We start from the raw sequence: 17,826 nt of genomic DNA, 5'->3' as shown, positions 1-17,826 counted from the left end.
ATAGAAAAGTAGTTGTCCTGACCAGATATTTACTGCTTCCTTGATATCTCCGCGTGGAAGCCTAACAGGTCTCTAAAACTTTTCAGGTCCAGAAAAAGAACTTCTGACTTTCCCCCAAAGATGTCCCCACCTGTCTCTGTCTCAGCAAATGGCGTGACCATCCATCTAGGTGCTAAAGTCAAACATCCAGACGTAGTCCTGCCCTACTGGTAAAACTCTCTGAGTTTCCAGGCTACCACTCGGGTTATCTTATTCCTGCGTCACGCACTCCAGGGATTTTTAACACAATTGCAATAAAATGTGAATTCCTTTCTCTTAAGCTGCAAAGCCTCTCATTAGAGTGCCTCCCTGTCCACCCCTCCACCCCTCCCCCCAACTGAGCTCTGTCCCCAGGGCCTTGCCAGTGGCCTCAGACCCAGCTCTGCCGCTTCAGGACCCAGCAGGGCTGCACCCTTAATCTGAGGCTCTCATCTCCTGATCTGTAGGACTCGCTCTCCTGCTATTTGTGTCTCACCTTCATCACCAGTGAACTGAAACACGGGGGTCAACAGAATGAACAGCAAAAATACAGGTCTTTTAGGTACTGACATAAAATTTCAAAAAAATTTCTTTGATGAAATAAGGAAAGATTATGAGTGACTTTAGCTTTCACTATAAAACACATCTTTATGTTCCTTCTTTTAATTTAAACACATTTTTTAAAGCACTACTTTTCACCGATCGTTATTTAACTCCCTAGAATGACATGGTCCTTGTAGTTTGCCCACAGACATTTCTAGTGGAGCCTGAGGTGGGTACCACACGCAGGAGTGGTGATTAGCAGAAGCAGGAGGGTCTCCATCTAGCATACTAACTTTGCCAGAAGACTGAATGCCTTTGATCATAGCCAAGCAAACCACAACCCAGGCAGCCAGCAAGCAGACGGTCATCTTCCAGTTTAAGCCCCCACTTTCAGAAATGGAACTGGAAATATTCAGGGCTTCCCTGTACCAGTAATAGGTGGTGGCAGAACTTTTTTCACATTCTGGCTCTACAACTGTAGAAAGAAAGATATTACAATCATTTCAGAGGAGGAAGAGTAATGGCATTTTTCTTCTCCCCAGTAAGCCTATAAATCAGTCCTTAACATTTCCTAGGAAAGTACTATTATTCTAGAGATGCATTTAAATTCACAGTGAAAACTCAATTGAGCAAAGTTGTGAAAAATCTACAGACATATATTCTTGCTGGTGGTTTTTATTACACATTTCTGAAATAAGAATGTGTAAGCTTTTTTTTTTTTTATCAAAGTAAGTGAAGCGCATCAGGTTTATTGCCCCTTCCATGCCCAGAATTATTTGACTGACTTCCTGTGACAGAGCTGTCAGATATGTAGCTGCTGGTCATACGCGACTCATGAAATAAAGCTAGTCTAAAGTGGTATGTGCTGTAAATACAAACTGCGAAGAAGATTTTAGAGACTTAGTCCAAGAAAAATAATGTAAATGAGTACATCAATAATTTTTATATTAACTATTTGTTGAAATGTTAATATTTTAGAAAAACATCTCCCCTACTTCTTACTTGTTTCAATGTGGCTACTAGTAAATTTTAGGCTATATTTGTGAGTTGCATTCTATATTTACCGGATGTCACTACTATAGGGAATTGTCCTTTATTCATATTCTAGGATTTAAAAATAAATGATGGGAAAACTATGAAACAACGGAACTAAAGGCATAAAAACAATTACTTCAATCCAAATTCTTTTTGCCTTATTTTTTATGTTATTTTTATTTTTTTATCTCCTTTATGATTACTTGCAGGTCCTTTAAAAAAAACAAACAAACTTGTGTTACTGAAATATAGTTGACATAGAATGTTATATGCATTTCAGGTGTAAGACATAGTGATTCCACAGTTCTGTACATGACGTTATGCTCACCACAATAAGTATAGTTACTACCTGTCACCATACAATTATTGCAGTATTACTATCTTCCTTATGCTGTACTTTGCATCTCCACGACTTACTTATTTTATAACTGAAAGTTATATTTTATTTATTTTAACCAAAATGTAAGGCATCAAGAAAGATGTACAAAATAAAAACTGTCAAAGTTAACAACTGAAGGGTTATGATATTTTACCCTAATGTCACGCGGCATGATAAAATAACTTAGGAAGAGCTAGTAAAATTAGATTGTGGCATCAGTCTTCACTCTAAGTATGCCAATTCTAAAAGTGAGGAAAGCTTGTTATGACAATTTTGGAAAGATTTTTCCACTTCATGTTTTTTCCCACCTTATTTTTAAAAAAGAAAAAAAAAAACTCAAAATCTCATTAGCAACTTTATGATCATTCTATACCAAAACACTACAAGATACACGTCTTACAAGTGTGTGAAGCATTTTTCACCAAAGGACATTGATCCCAAGGAAGAGGTTGTTGAAAAGACTGAGAAAAATAAAACAGACTCCAGCCAATGATGACATTGTAGTAGAGAGCCACAAAAAAGCACACCTGCAAAACAAAATAGTGAGATTACATTACACCTCCCATGCCCCTTCCTTTGAGACAAGATGAAATGCATAAAACCCCATTTAACCTATTAAAAACCCTCCTCATTTCATTTTTATTTGGGACACATTATTTTTTTCTAAATAGATGTCCCTGTTAGATCTTAACATGCATTATCAAGATGAACTGTATTAATATTTACAGCTTGGTTAGTCTATTAGTGCAAACTCCAATGGTGTTTTTTAAAAACATGATTAAAGCATTGAATGGAAATATACACTCAAAGGTTTCATTTAAATGCAAACTACACAATTACAAACCCTGTAAAAGTTATATGGTATATACCATACTAGGAAACTTACTACACAACTTGCAAATCCAATGCCACCCAGTTTAGGGCTTATGTAATTCCACACACCAATGCTTCCTCGCCGAATTCTTTGACCCACAGAGAGTTCCAGGAAAAAAAGGGGAATACCTATTACCAGTAGCAGTATTAAATATGGCAAAAGATATGCACCTACAGAGACAAGAACAAATAAAATAGATGCTATTTTCAACAGTCACAGTAAAGAATACACTAATTTTGAATATTTCATAAAATATTTGAACTTCTATATAGTATAATTATAAAAGACTTTAAAGAAAATGCAACTTCACTGTTTTAACCTTTCTAGTATTTGAAACCTGAATTTGACTGCTACATAGAATTTCTGATAAAAAATAACTATGATAAAAGTGAAAATATAGGAGCGCCTGGGTGGCTCAGTGGGTTAAAGCCTCTGCCTTCAGCTCAGGTCATGATCCCAAGGTCCTGGGATCGAGCCCCGAATGGGGCCCTCTGTTCGGTAGAGAGCCTCATTCCCTTCCTGTCTCTCTGCCTGCCTCTCCTCCTACTTGTGATCTTTGTCAAAAAAATGAATAAAATCTTTTTTAAAAAAGTGAAAATATAAAGTTTCAATTCCATTTTATTGAAAGGGTAAAATAACTTCATATTCCATTAAAAAAAAAAAAGCCTGATTCCTTAAAATTAATTATTTTCTCAAGTAGGTTCCACAAACTCCTGGAATTCTTACTCACACAATGCTCATGAAGTCATTTATTAAATATTATTCAAACTCACCTAAACATGCATTCCAAACCAGATAAATTAGAATGAATGAGATTTTATAATATTAAAGTTTACTTTTTCCCCTAAATAATAATAGGGGAGAAAAAAATGGCTGCCTAGATTGAAAAAGAAAAAAAAAATAGGAAAAGAAAAAGAATTTCTGCCTCAGACAAATGTAATTTTTTTCCTATATATACTTCATTTAAAAAATACATTTCAGGATTTTTTTTTTTTTTTTTAAAGAGAGAGACAGAGAGCTTGTTTGCATTCTGAGGGGTGCTGAGGGGTTGGGAGGGCAGAGGGAGAAGAAGAGAGTCTTAAGCAGAATCCATGCCCAGTGTGGAGCCTGTCACATGGCTGGATCTCACAACCCTGAGATCATGACCTGAGCCAAAATCAAGAGTCAGAAGCTTAACAGACCAAGCTACCCAGGCACCCCAAAAGGAATTTTTTTAATTTTCAAAAATTCTGCGAAGGGGCAGTGAGGCTGAGTGAGACACTAAATATTTAATAACTATTGTAAAATATATGTGCAAATATATATACCAATGTAGTAAGATTTACATACGTAAGAAAATTATCTTGTAGCCAAATCTCAAATTAAGACCTATGACTAATTATTTTAAAGTGGTTTGACAATGTTAATATTAGGCTCTCTTAACTGATAAAGTTAAATGTGAAATGTATTAATTCCTACATAAGAATACATATGCAAGTTATTCATTAAGTAACCACTAGAATGGACTTCCTACATTCAAATTTCTTATCTGGAGCTTTGTCCAACCAGGGACTGTCAAGTCAGTCATACAACTGATGGTGTCAATGCCCTTTTCAAATAAGAGGCCATTATTGTATTTTCCCATTTTATTTTATTTTATTTTATTTTATTTTATTTTATTTTATTTTATTTTATTTTTTAAAGATTTTATTTATTTATTTGACAGAGAAAACCATAGCAAGAGAGGGAACAGAAGCACGGGGAGTGAGAGAGGGAGAAACAGGCTTCCCACTGAGCAGAGAGTCTGATGTGGGGCTCCATCCCAGGATCTCAGGATTATGATCTGAGCTGAAGGCAGATGTCCAATGACTGAGCCACCCGGGTGCCCCTATTTTTCCATTTTAAAAAAGTGTTTAATGGTATTGAATAGATTTTGGAAGCTGTTCAAATTTTTCTGGTAGTTATTATGTTAAAGAAGTAAACTTTTTTTTTCAAGATATTTATCTCAGTTTCTCTATATAGCTCTGAAATAATGACCACATACAAGAATTTCCCTAATATAATGATCCATAGAAAATCTCTACTTTCTTGCAGTCCTTTGGACTTGAGTTGATTCTACAGATGGGTATGTAATGTAAAGCATGGATGCATGAACTCATAAAACAGAATGATAAAATACCTCATTCTAAAAAGATTAGGAACGTTGGTACTAATGACCTAAAAATGTTTCCCAAAGGAATGAAAGTGCATTTTAATACATGCACCTAATCCTAGAATGTGAATGAGTTTACGTATGTGTGAATGACTAGAGATAGAATGAATTAAAACTGGACTCACTGGGAATCTTTCCTCAGTTATGTGTGCATGGCCTGCTGTTAGATGCTTAGCTTTCTCTTCTAACTCAAATTACTGTTAGCCCCCATATTAAAATAGTCATAATTAAATAATTAAACTAAATAAATAAAAACATCATAAATAAGATATAACTGAGCATTTACTATTTGCCACTCGTATTTCTAAGGATGTTACATGTACTTACAAGAATCCAGTGGGGTAAGTACCATTATTATCACTTTACAGGTGTGGGAACTAAACCGAAAGAAGTAAGTTAACTTGTGAAAGGTCACATGGCTATTGTTGGGAAGAACCAGGCTTCAAGGCCAAATTGAATTCAAAACCTGGGCTGGTGGCTTCTATATTACACTACTTATTAAGTTTAGCCATTGTACTTTTAAGTTTAATATCTTCGGACAAATCAACTCATGTTTGGTCTATCACTTTTTTTTTTTTTTTTTTTTACTTTATTTATTTGAGAAAGAGAGAAAGAGAGCATGAGCCAGGGGGAGGGGTAGAGGGAGACGCAGACCATGCTGAGGAGGTATCCCGAATTGGGACTCAATCCTAGGACCCTGGGATCATGACCTGAGCTGAAGGCAGACCCCCAACTGACTGGACCACTCAGGCGCCTGGGTCTACCACTTTTTAGTTGTATTATTCATGAAGTGCCTCAAGTGACAAATAAGTGAGATTCAAGTTAGTCCGAGGCTATCTGACTAAACAGCCAGAAAACACTACTCAAATACCTGGAAGGCTCAATGCTATACTGCATGTTGGGTAGAGACTTTTGTTCCCTGATGCCATTTTGAAACAATGAATTCTATTAGCATCTTATAACATCACTGTCTAGTATTTGTGATTATAAGGGAGGAAACAATAGTAGGAAGAACATTTTGACTCTTTCTACATATGAAAATGAGGAGGAGCAATTTTTGTCAACGACTACCATTTTAAATATGAAATCCTTTGAGTTCTCCCCAGACAAGAATGGTATGAAATGGAAGGCAAGGTCACTTCAGCCAAGACAGCCTTCTTCCTTAACAGTCTGGCCAGTAAGGCTCATGAGGTGAAAGGCTTAAAAATCAGAATTCATCTTCTGCTAGTCTTGGCAAATGGGCTGGCCCCTGAGAAACAAAAAGCAGGGTAGTACGTAGCTGCTTATTGCTGATTTGATAAATAATTCATACGTAGTGTTAATGACTAGCTAAGGAGCTTCCAGTGTCGGTGGAGGGATGTGTAGCGTATCACAGACTTCCTGTATTGATTTTCACCTCTCAGACAGATTCATCAAACAGGCAACTTTTTCCAAACCTGCTGTTTTGTGCCTGACTGAATAAACTCAACAAGATCTTTAACATAGTTTGTCATCAGAACACCTCACTTTTTATCTCATACTCTAAAAAGAATTTCCACGTATGATTATATTTATTTCATTTGATTTGTACATCAAATATAAAACCATATTTTTGGCCAGTCAACAAAACTATCACAAACTGGAATCAAATACCAAAATATTCTTTCTACCCTTTGTGTGCTGAAATGCAGTTAATATAATACTTAGTTTTTGACGACATTTATTTTAATAGTTTCCATGTATATAGGTAACAAAGTTCAACCCAAATGTTAGTTAACATTACTTGACTTTGGTGTACTATAGAGCCTGTGTCCTACCTGAACAATCCATTCCTTTGTAGATGCTTTTTTTCTGATATTTAAGATAATTTTTGCTAAATAACCGTTACTGGTTATAGGCGAAAATCCAAAAAACTAGTATGTTATGTTAATGGGAGATATTTTTGTTTAAAATTAAGGGTGGGGGTGCCTGGGTGGCTCAGTGTGTTAAGCATCTGCCTATGGCACAGGTTGTAATCCCAGTCCTGGGATGGAGCCTCCGCATGGATTTGGGCTCTCTGTCTGTTTCTCCCTCTCTCTCAGTCCCACCCCCTCGCTCTCTCCTGCTTTTTCTCTCTCCCTCAAATAAATAAATAAAATCTTTAAAACAAATGAAATTAAGGATGCTAACTTCTTTGAAGTTTTCTTTGAAACTAAGCACTGTCCCCAAATACTGCAGCATTAGAAATCAAATATATATTATATGTAAGGATGAAGAATGTCTGGCATTACATTAATTATCTGGTTAAATCCCTTCTCCTGGGATCTACAAAGTTCTGGTCAGCACTTCAACACCATAATTATTCTAAATTATATGTAATTTTTGTTTTTGAAAAGTGAAATATTTAAAATTCAGAGTTAATAAATTGTGGAGAGAACACTCTTTCTGACTTCTTTCGCCAGTACTGACTTATAACGGAAACTTTGGGTTTTTCTCCAAAGAGAATAACTGACAGGCACAAGAGATGCCTCTAACATTTTTGTTAGAAAGGTCAGCAATTTAGCAATGTTTAATAGCATCCACAGAAAGAATCTGAGAATGTATTACCCTCAAGCAATCTTTGAGTATTCATAACAAGCCATCTGCTCCTACGGAAACCTAATCTGAAAACAGAATTGCGCTCACTTCCAACAAAGGAATCTCCCTGGGTTTACAGTGGAATTCGTGGCTTCTGAAATAATGAGGCTGCAGAAACAACACGAGCTATTCAAGACAGTCAATTACGATTTATTCAGCAATGTATCACTTAACAACAGAAACAAAAAACCAAAACAAAAACAGCCCCAAAACTTACCGCCTCCATTCTTCTGACATAGGTATGGGAATCGCCACACGTTTCCTAAACCTACGGAAAATCCAACTTGGGCCAAGATGTACTGTAGCTTACTGTTCCAAGCTGGCCGTTCATCCTCGACTTCGGACTCTTCTTCAACATCTGTATCTTTCTCTTCTTGAACATCAACAATTAGTTCACTCTTCTTAAAAGCATCATCAGCTGAGTCTTCATTGGAAAGAAGGTCTTTAACAGACTCAATAACGTCATCATCTAATTCTCTTTTTACCACCTTGCTATTCTTCGGCATTGGAAAGTGTGGGTAGAACAATTTTTGTTTTAAATTCCCTGATGGTAAATGTGTTAATTCTTTTTTTGAAATATGTTAATTGATATGAATAAAAGATGGACAGGGATATCAAATAAATCCTTGGCTCAAGGTGACAGAGTCTTAATGGATCCTGGATCCCTGTATGTCCAATATCTTAGGGGTACCTGTAAAATTTTAAGTTGAAAAACAATAATATTTAATGAGGAAAAACACTTAAAATACTGAAAACTCTTTATTATTAATTTTTATGACAAAAACTCTTTCTACGGAGTATAACATCTGATCGTCCTTTGCTCTTCAGAGCTTGATATGACCAGAAGTGTAAACAGTAAAAAGTACACATGTGCTTCAGACACACTTTCTTTTAACTAATGTCTTCCTTCTTGCATAAGTCTAATTTGATCTCAGGTATATTCTAATGTCTAATAGATGCTATTTGTCAGTAATTAAAATTTTCTGACTCTTTTTTTCTTAATTCTTCCTTTTTACCTCTGACTAAAACATATCCCACATTTTATTCCTTCTAGAATTATATATACAATTGCATGCCATCCTGTAAATCTGTCTTACACAGAATCTCTTCTGTCCACATATTCATCATTCACTCACTTGATAGTATTTGTAATATGGATAAAATTCAGAGATATAAACAGTAATGCATCATATGCGATCAGCTTTAAAGGAGCTTATCTCTACTGGGGAGAAAGGCACTCCCCAAATAACTACACCACATTACATAATTTATGTGGCCCAACATCATTACAATGCGAGAGATGAGGAAGGGTGGATAAAAGCGGCATTACTGTTGGGCAGGGATGGAGTGGGGCCCCACCAAACATAAATACCATAAACTGAAGCAGGACGTGGTAACCGTTATTATTTGTGTAAACATTCTCTCACACGACCCTGAAAAACCCACTGCCACCACTTTGGCATTTTCCCCTTTCTTTATATCTTTGTATGTTATATCTCATATCCTTTTCTCTGTTCAAATACAGACCAAGTAAGGGTATGTATAGGGTATGTCTACAAGCCAGTGACATTGTCTATTTTAAAAAGTGTTCAAACATATGAATTTTTCTCTTCAAAGCTGGCTTGGGAGCTTTAGGACTAATATCCTAAGAATTCTGTCACTTATGGCTAGAAAAAAAATGGAATTCTTTGATAGAACTGTGTTAGATTTATATTCAAAGTCAGAGAAATAGCCCATCATACTTTAATTCACAATCTTAATGAACAAAACAGGGTGCTGAGTAACTCAATGCAAAAGAAAAAAGGAATTCATTAACTTGACCATGTAGCTTATTTGTTGCTTTTAGGCTTAGAAGTGTTTAGTTGTTTCCAAATTAAAATACATACCCTAAGAGCAAACCCTCATTTTGGATTTGGTGAAGATTAAGAGGTAGGCTGTAAAGGAAATTCTGAAAAAGTAGCACTGCAAAATTCTTAAATAATAGACCCATCTCTAGAATAATGGAACAACTTCTCACAGTGACTACTGTGAAGAGATCACCAAGTTTTTGATGTGGAAATAGTTTCAAGAGGTTAGGGATTATGTCTGTTTAATTTGCTTTCTTTTCCCTGAGAGCTCAGTAAATATTAGTTGAGTAAATGAATAAATACAACCATTGAAAGACTGAAATAAGCTAACTTTCCAAGTAATTTTTACTGTAAGAAAACAATCTGGCATATAGGAAACTGTAATTTGTGAGACATGAATTATGTAAAGATCCACACTTATTCAATTATCTAAAGATAAACTGTTGGCACAGTAATTTAACTGATACATAGATAAGAGCATTGGCTTTAATCTGACAAACTTGGAGCTGTGTCCTAGTTCTTCTATTTATTAGTTGCATAACTTCTGGTAGTTATATCATTCTAAACCTTAGTTTCCTCAATAAGCTAAGGTTATTAGCTATTCTTTTTGCTTTTTCCATACAAATAGAAAGGTAAGGAATGTATCAAACTTTAGAAATGCTTTTACAGTAAAAACACCCACCATTTCATAAGGAAAAAAATTTAAAAAGACAGGGTTACTCATGAGCCTCCCCCAAATTATCTCATAAACTACAGTATTTCTTCTATAAATGTCTAGTCTTTGCAGAAAAAAAAAAAAAAAAACAACACCCAAACAAAAAAAATGAAATGAAAAGTAACAACTGTGGACACTGTGGAATGTTTTATTACATATTTAATGAATAATCGTACAATTGTATGTATGATACCTTTTGGCAAAGTTTACATTTAAAAGTTCCTTTCTATCAGACTGGGGTGCCTGGATGGCACAGCTGATTAAGTGTCCAACTCTTGGTTTCAGCTCAGGTCATGATCTCAGCGTCATAAGATCGAGCCCCATGTGGGGCTCTGGGCTCTAGGCACAGAGTCTACTTAAAACTCCCTCTGGCCCTCCCCACCCTGCACTCATGCTCTCTCTCTCTCAAATCAATAAATAAATCCAAAAAAAAAAAAAAAAAACTTTCTACCAAACTACCCAGATTTTGTATTTTCCACAAAAAAGTGCCAAATGTAAACAAAATTTAAATGCAATGATACAAATGCCTGAAATATACCTAGTATATAAAACATATCTATATATACATATTATATAATGTAATAATCCTAGGTAACATTTATAAAATTAAACATATTTAAAAAGATGGCTAAGTATGTTGTTGCATTTATTTAGAGCTGTCTTCTTAACTAGGCCATAAACTCTGCCTGGAAAAGGACTTTATTTCACTCATTTCACATTTTCAAGGTTTAAAGTTGTTGTCATATGAATGAACCCCAAAAAGAAGGACAGAATAATATTGTATGATATCTACAAGTATTCTGCACTATTGCTTGTTTGGTTGTTTGGGGATTTTTTATTTATTTATTTTTTTATCCTAAGTCCCTATAACTTATTGAGTCAGAGACCTTCCTTTCAGAGGCTGCATAAAGCCAACAGTAAAGTAACTTGTAAAAAGTTAGTAGACAAGACAACAATTTGGAAACCCAATTAATTTCACATCTTCAAGACCCAACTTTTCTAAAAGATGACATTTTTTTTTTATGATGCCAAAAGCTTTCTTGAAGGACTTAGTTCATAAAAGTAGACTATAAGATAAAAAGCGAGGCTGACCATTGCCAAAAATATATTAATCATTGCTACATTTGAGAAAAGAAGAAATGAAGCAGGAATGTCCAGAAAACAAGCGAGGTGGAAAACATCAGTACTCTACAGGTCACAGGCAGTAGGATAATCAGTTTCAAGTTGACTGCACAGCCAAGTTAGCACCCACCATTCCTGCAACAGAAGTAAGCGATCGTCTCCTGCACTTCAGCTGCACCTAGCGGTTGCATCAGCAGTTGACATCATGACCTGGTAAAGTCCTCCTGTCTACCCCTGAGCAACAGACAGTCAAGATCAAGGGTCAACAAAATATTACCCATGGGTTAAATATAACCCATCATGTGATTTTATAAATAAAATTCCATTGGAACATAGCCATGCCCACACATTTACATATATCTATAGCTAATTTTGTGCTGCAACAGCAGAGTCACTTTGTACAGACAGCAAAGCCTAAAATATTTACTGACTGTATTGAAAAAAAATTGACAACCACTGTTCCAGAGAGTATATCTGAACAGAAGATGTGGAGTTCCTCAGACCACTTCATCTAGGCTCCATTTTCATGGCACTAATTTCTTTATCAAACAGTATGACAAGATAAAACTCTCCCCATTTAATGATAATTACTAAGAATGACAAGGTTCTATAGAACTAGGGAGATGGAGTGGTCGTAGTTGAAAGGGGAAGAAACAGAAGCAAAAGACAAATGTAGAAAACAGCTTTAGAGTTTCAAGAGGATTACTTATTTAAGAAAACTCAGATACAATAAAATCAAGATTAAAAAAAAAAGTGCCCCTTTTAAAAAAAAAAACCTCAAAGAAAAGATATAAAAGATGATTGGGAAGAAAAAAGTTAGGTGGATGAATACAGAATACAGATAAGAAATGGGAAAATTCAGTATAGGAATAAAAGGCACATAGAAACAAAGTTTGCTACAAGTACATCCATAGACATGGAGAACAGACCTCAGGAAACTTCTTAAAAAGAATAAGAAGAGTCAAATATCTTAATTCAGAAAAAAAGCTAATGGAAATAGAAGTCAGATAAAGGTGATCCAACAAACTTAGAATTGGATTTTACAAATCCATTGAGAAACTAAATTTATATCTACACTTTTGGCTTTATGCAGCCTCTGAAAGGAAGGCAAGAAAATAGAATTAATATGACACAAAATTCTGAAAGATAAATTAACAGAAGTTTTGCCTAGATTCATATTTTCAAATAATAGTAATATAGAGGGGTGAATACTGAAAAAAAAACTGGGATAAATATTCTTAGGGATTTCAAGCAGAAGTAGAAAGGGGAAATAACAGGACTTCTCAGGATGTTTAATAACCTCTAAAAAAAAAACAGAGAGAGACGCAGCAAGAGCAGGAACAGAAGTGGTGGGGGGCGGGGGGGAGCAGGCTTCCCGCTGAGCTGGGATCCTGATGTGGGGCCTGATCTCAGGACCCTGGGATCTTGATCTGAGCTGAAAGCAGATGCTGAGCCACCCAGGTACACCCTCACTCTCCAATTTTTATACTCAATTATTTTGTATTCCAATTATAAATGCCACAGGCAAATAATCTTATCTGTGAGAGATCTGATGATCCCTTTGAGGAGGGAGAGGAACAGGTTACATTATCATGAAATGTGGCTAACCAAGAGAGAAAACAAAGTACGGACTTCAGTAACAGAGGAGTCATGTTAAAGGATAAAAGTGAACATTAATTTAAACAGGAAATAAGCTTTAAAATCTAAATGAATTATGTTTAAGGGAAAAATATAAGTCAAAAAATGAAATAACTAACAAAATCAGGAATTGAAATGGAAGAAGATAGAAATAAAAGTATGAGAATATCCTCATCTTTCATATGAGGAAGTAATTTAGGATACCAGCTAAATATAAAACTCATAGTCAAAAAAGGGATAATGACCCCAACCTCTTCACGTTTTTGTATAATCTTTCTTATTTACTTTTTATGAGATCTTGTAGAAATTTGTATTTATTGCTGGGAAGAGACATGTATTGATGCCACACACTCTATCTAGTTTCTAGAAACAGAATGAGTTCAAATCCTAGCTCTATCACTTATGGTTTTACGACCTTGGCTAAGTTACTTTGTTATCTAATAATAAAGTGCTTAGATAAATGCCAGCACATCGACAGAACTCAATGTATGTCCTCTTTTGTTATTATAATTATTATCCATCTTATAGTTGTACACTATTACAACTGGTTCATTGCAAATTATTAAGGATAATGTAGGTCTAGAGCCAATGTTATATGTTTAAATTGTTTTAACATCACTTTTTTTCCTGATACTAATTTTCTCTTGCTGCATAACAAATTTACCTCAAAACTTAGTGGCTTAACAAACAAATGTTTTATTTGCTTATGATTCTGTGGGTTTGCAATTTGAACTAGGCTTAGATGATCGGTTGTTTTGCTGGTCTTGACTCAAGTCCCTTCTCCACTAGTCATCTGTCAACTCAACTGGGTATGGATGGGCTAAGATGGTCTTACTCACATTCTGGCAGGAGGCAGCCTATCAGCCAGAGCACTTTTATTCTCCCAAATGTAGTCTCTGCAAATGCTAGCTTCAACTTGTTGACATTATAAGCTCAAGAGTTCCAACCCTACCCAAAGGAAGTAAGCCCAAGATGCAAATGCTAGTAAAGCCTCAGTGTAACATTTGTTAACGTTTCAGTGGCCAAAGCAAGTCACAGCTAAGTCCAGACTGATTTGAGTGGGTAAACTCTACCTTTTGATAGAAGAAGCAACAAAGTCAAATTGCAAAAGGTGTACGTAGAGAGAAAAGAAAAATATTGCCACCACCTTTGAAAATAATCTTCTACACTTGTCCAGTTAGAATTCCCCTCTCTGGATTCTGAATCTTGGGACAGGAACAAAGAGATCAAAAGGTTGGCATCTCACTCAATTCCAAAGGCACTATGCCCAGGCTGTAACTACTACTGTGGTCATGGATTCTGGTTCTTAGTTTTAAGAACTGTTTTCATTCTTGCCCTTTCCATCTCATTGCCAAGCACCCCATTGTTCTTTAGAGCCCCTGAGCCTTGCCAATATTTCTTCTTTTTTTATTTTATCTTATTTTTTATTTTATTTTTCCTCTTAGCCAGCATCAGTTTCTACAGCTTTCAAACAAAGAACCCTAAATAATACAGCTATCATAAATTTACAATAATTGGTGTCCTTCCACTCATTTACTGTGTAAGGACTTATATAAGAAATGTTGGGAACATTACCTTACTTAATTTAGACTTATATTTACATTTTTCTCATTCTCCCATTTTTGTATTGCTTTAATTATCTTCATATGCAACTTTTCAGAAAAAAATCCATTTTAAAGCACTTAAAACTAGATTCAAAACATTTTTAAATCAACATAATAAATTTCTAACTCAGTGTTTCTCATTCCTAACCATTTTTAATGGTTTTTTCTTTTTTGAGACTTTTTTCCTTCCCTTTCCACATAAATTTTGAAGTCAGCTTAATTTCTTTTTTTAATTCTTAATTTTTTAAATTTTGTTTATTTGGAAGAGAAAAAGAGAGAGAGAGTCAAGCATGAGCAGGGGGAGGGGCAGATGGAGAAGCAGACTGCCCACTGAATGGGTAGCCCAATGTGGGGCTTAATCCCAAGACCCCAGGATCATGACTTAAGCTGAAGGCAGATGCTTAACCAACAGAGCCACCAGGTACCCCTAGTTTGTTCATTTCTACCCCAAAAAACCCAGGCCTGTTAGAATTTCGACTGGGATTACATTGATTCTATAACCCCATTTGGAGAACACTGACATCTTCAAACTTTGAGCTTTCCATTCTGTGAACTTGGTATCTTCTTTAAACTGTCTCTGGGAAAAGTTGATTTTTTAATACAAGCTTCCCATCCTGCAACAGTGCTAATTCAAGTTGATGTTGTTTTAGGACACAAAGTATGTCAAAGGTAAATAAAGATAGTTTAAGATTTCTCTAGTTGTTTTGTTTTGTTTTGTTTTAATTTATGAAGTCAACTTCTAATGAGAGACTACCTACAGGTTTTTATGTAAACAGTGTTTACATAAATTTTCTTAAAAATTTCTTTAAAAATTTTCTTAATTTTCTTAAAAAAAATTTCTCTAATTGTTTACCTTTAATTTCTTTTTCTTGACTTACCACACTGGCTTGGACATCCACTAAAATTTTGGACAGAAGTGTTAATTAAGAACAGACATCTTCATCTATGCTGTAGTGCTAATGGGAAAGTATTCAATATTTTACTGAGGACAATGTTAATTATGGTTTTTTTTTCATAGATGCCTTTTGTCAGTTTAAGGAAGTTTCTTTTTATGCCTAGTTCAGTGAGGGTCTTTTTTTTTTTTTTTAATCCTGATTAACTATTGAATTTTGACACATGATTTCCTACCTCCTACCTTTATTAAGATAATCATGTAGCTTCTTTTTTTTTTTTAAGATTTTATTTATTTATTTGACAGATTAAGAGAGAGAGCACAAGCAGGGGGAGCAGCAGAGGGAGAGGGAGAAGCCGGTTCCCTGCTGAGCAAGGAGCCCGATGCAGGACTCGATCCCAGGACCCTGGGATCATAACCTGAGCCAAAAGCAGAGGCTTAACCATCTGAGCCACCCAGGCACCCCAATAATCATGTAACTTCTTAATCTACTAACATACAACATAACATCAACTGGTTTTGTATTTTAGACCAGTCTTTCATTATGAGATAAACGTCACTGGTCAAGATGTATTACCTTTTTAATATATTACTAAAATCAATTTGCTAGTGTTTTGGTAAGGATTTTTTCAACTATATTCATAGGAACATGGACATATAATTTTTTCTTGTATTTCACTTCTCTGGTTGTGGTGGACTCATAAATATAATTTTAAAATGGTCTCTCATTTATTTTCTGAGAAAATACATGTAGAATTAGTTTTATTTCTTCCTTAAATGTTTGGCAGCACTCACCAATAAAGCCATCTGGGCCTGGAGTTTTCTTTCAGAGAATACGTGTAATTAAAAATTCAATTTATTACAAACTTTCAATTTGTTTCATTGATATATAGCTACTGAGACTTTCTCTTTCTTACATTAGTTTTGGTAAGCTGTTTTTTTCAAGGAATTTATCCATTTCATTTAAATTGTCAAATTTGTTTGTAGAAAGTGACTTGTAACATTCTGTAGGGTTTTTTTTTTTTTTTCATCGTGTTAGGATTTGTAGTCATACCACATTTTTTATTCCTGATACTGACAATAGGTGTTTTCTCTGCTTTTGTCTTTGTCTTGCTAATATTTTCACTATGTAACTAACTCAAAATATTATGCAATTCTTACTGTATCTTTCAAGACTTTTTAGCTCTTAAACTATTGTTACAACCTCTTTTGAAACTGTATTAAATTCTAATTAACATTTCCAGTGAAAATATGCAAAGACCTAAAATAACAGGTAGGCACTTGCATCTCAGAGACATGCCTGCACTGGCTAATTACTGGCACTTGCCAAAAGTTTAATATTTTATAATAAAGAACTAGAACAGGAAATTACCTCCTTAACCTGGACAATGACAAATCTTACTGAATAAAATTTTCTTTAAACATCAACCAATTATGAACAGTGAATCTGAACTTCATTGTGGATTCAAATGAAATACATTTTTCTAATTCTTATATATAGGGTAAAAAGTAAAGGCTATCTGAATAAAAACAAAATGTTAAACCATATTGCAACATCCAAGAAAAAATGACATATCTTGAGAAGTTTTTAGTTATGGAATAATTCCAAGAGGAAAAAGATAAGGGATTCTATAACACACTGCAATAATGATCTTGATAAATAGCACAAAAAATCTCAACAATATAGAGTTCAACCTAAACATTTCTTCTGCAAATTATATCCCCTTTACATGAAATGTTTGCATTGTGAGAAAAAAATAACAAAAATCACAGAGCCAATCAAAAGGAGAGAAACATTTTTTTTTTACAAATGACAACAAAGTCACAACTTACACTTTTATGTATTTTGCCCAAAAAGGTGGACTACAACATACCTATGAGGATGGCTAAAACTAAAAACAAATTTTAAAAAGTAAAGACACCAAAAGTTGGTGAGGATGCAAAGACACTAGATCAATCATATATTGCTGATAGAAATACCCAGTACAGCCAGGCTAAAAAAACAGCTGGCAGTTCCTTTTAGCACTAATAATCAAGTTAGCACACAGACCACCAACTTGCACTCTTAGACATATACCCCAGAGAAATAAAGACTTATTTTCAAGCAGGAACTTGTACATAAACGTTCATAACAATTTTATTTACAATAGCCCCCAACTAAATGTCCTTCAGTGGGTGAATGATGAAACAACTAGGGGTGGTTTATATCCCTACTGTGACCTATCAGCACTAGAAAAGAATTACTGACACATGCAATAACTTGGATGAACCTCAAGGAAATGATCCTGCATGGGGAAAAAAGCCAATTTAAAAGGATACATATTGCATAATTCCATTTATATAACATTTGTGAAATAAAAAAATGATGGAGAT

General features: G+C 34.9%; 1 protein-coding gene across 1 annotated transcript in view; it reads right to left on the bottom strand.

Annotated features, from left to right (window-relative positions):
* Positions 1–17,826, bottom strand: part of SLC6A15 (solute carrier family 6 member 15) — a 43,264-nt gene that overhangs the window by 15,933 nt on the left and 9,505 nt on the right. The window contains exons 2-5 of the mRNA XM_080812200.1: positions 7,853–8,326; positions 2,862–3,019; positions 2,376–2,502; positions 855–1,036 (exon numbers count right to left, since the gene is read on the bottom strand). Of these exons, the coding sequence (XP_080668326.1) occupies positions 855–1,036; positions 2,376–2,502; positions 2,862–3,019; positions 7,853–8,141 (756 nt within the window). The 5' untranslated portion in view covers positions 8,142–8,326. The remainder of the gene's footprint in view (positions 1–854; positions 1,037–2,375; positions 2,503–2,861; positions 3,020–7,852; positions 8,327–17,826) is intronic.

Source organism: Martes martes, assembly GCF_963455335.1.
Source record: "Martes martes genome assembly, chromosome: 8".
Taxonomy (NCBI): Eukaryota; Metazoa; Chordata; class Mammalia; order Carnivora; family Mustelidae; genus Martes; species Martes martes.
This window is presented reverse-complemented; position numbering and strand designations above follow the sequence as displayed.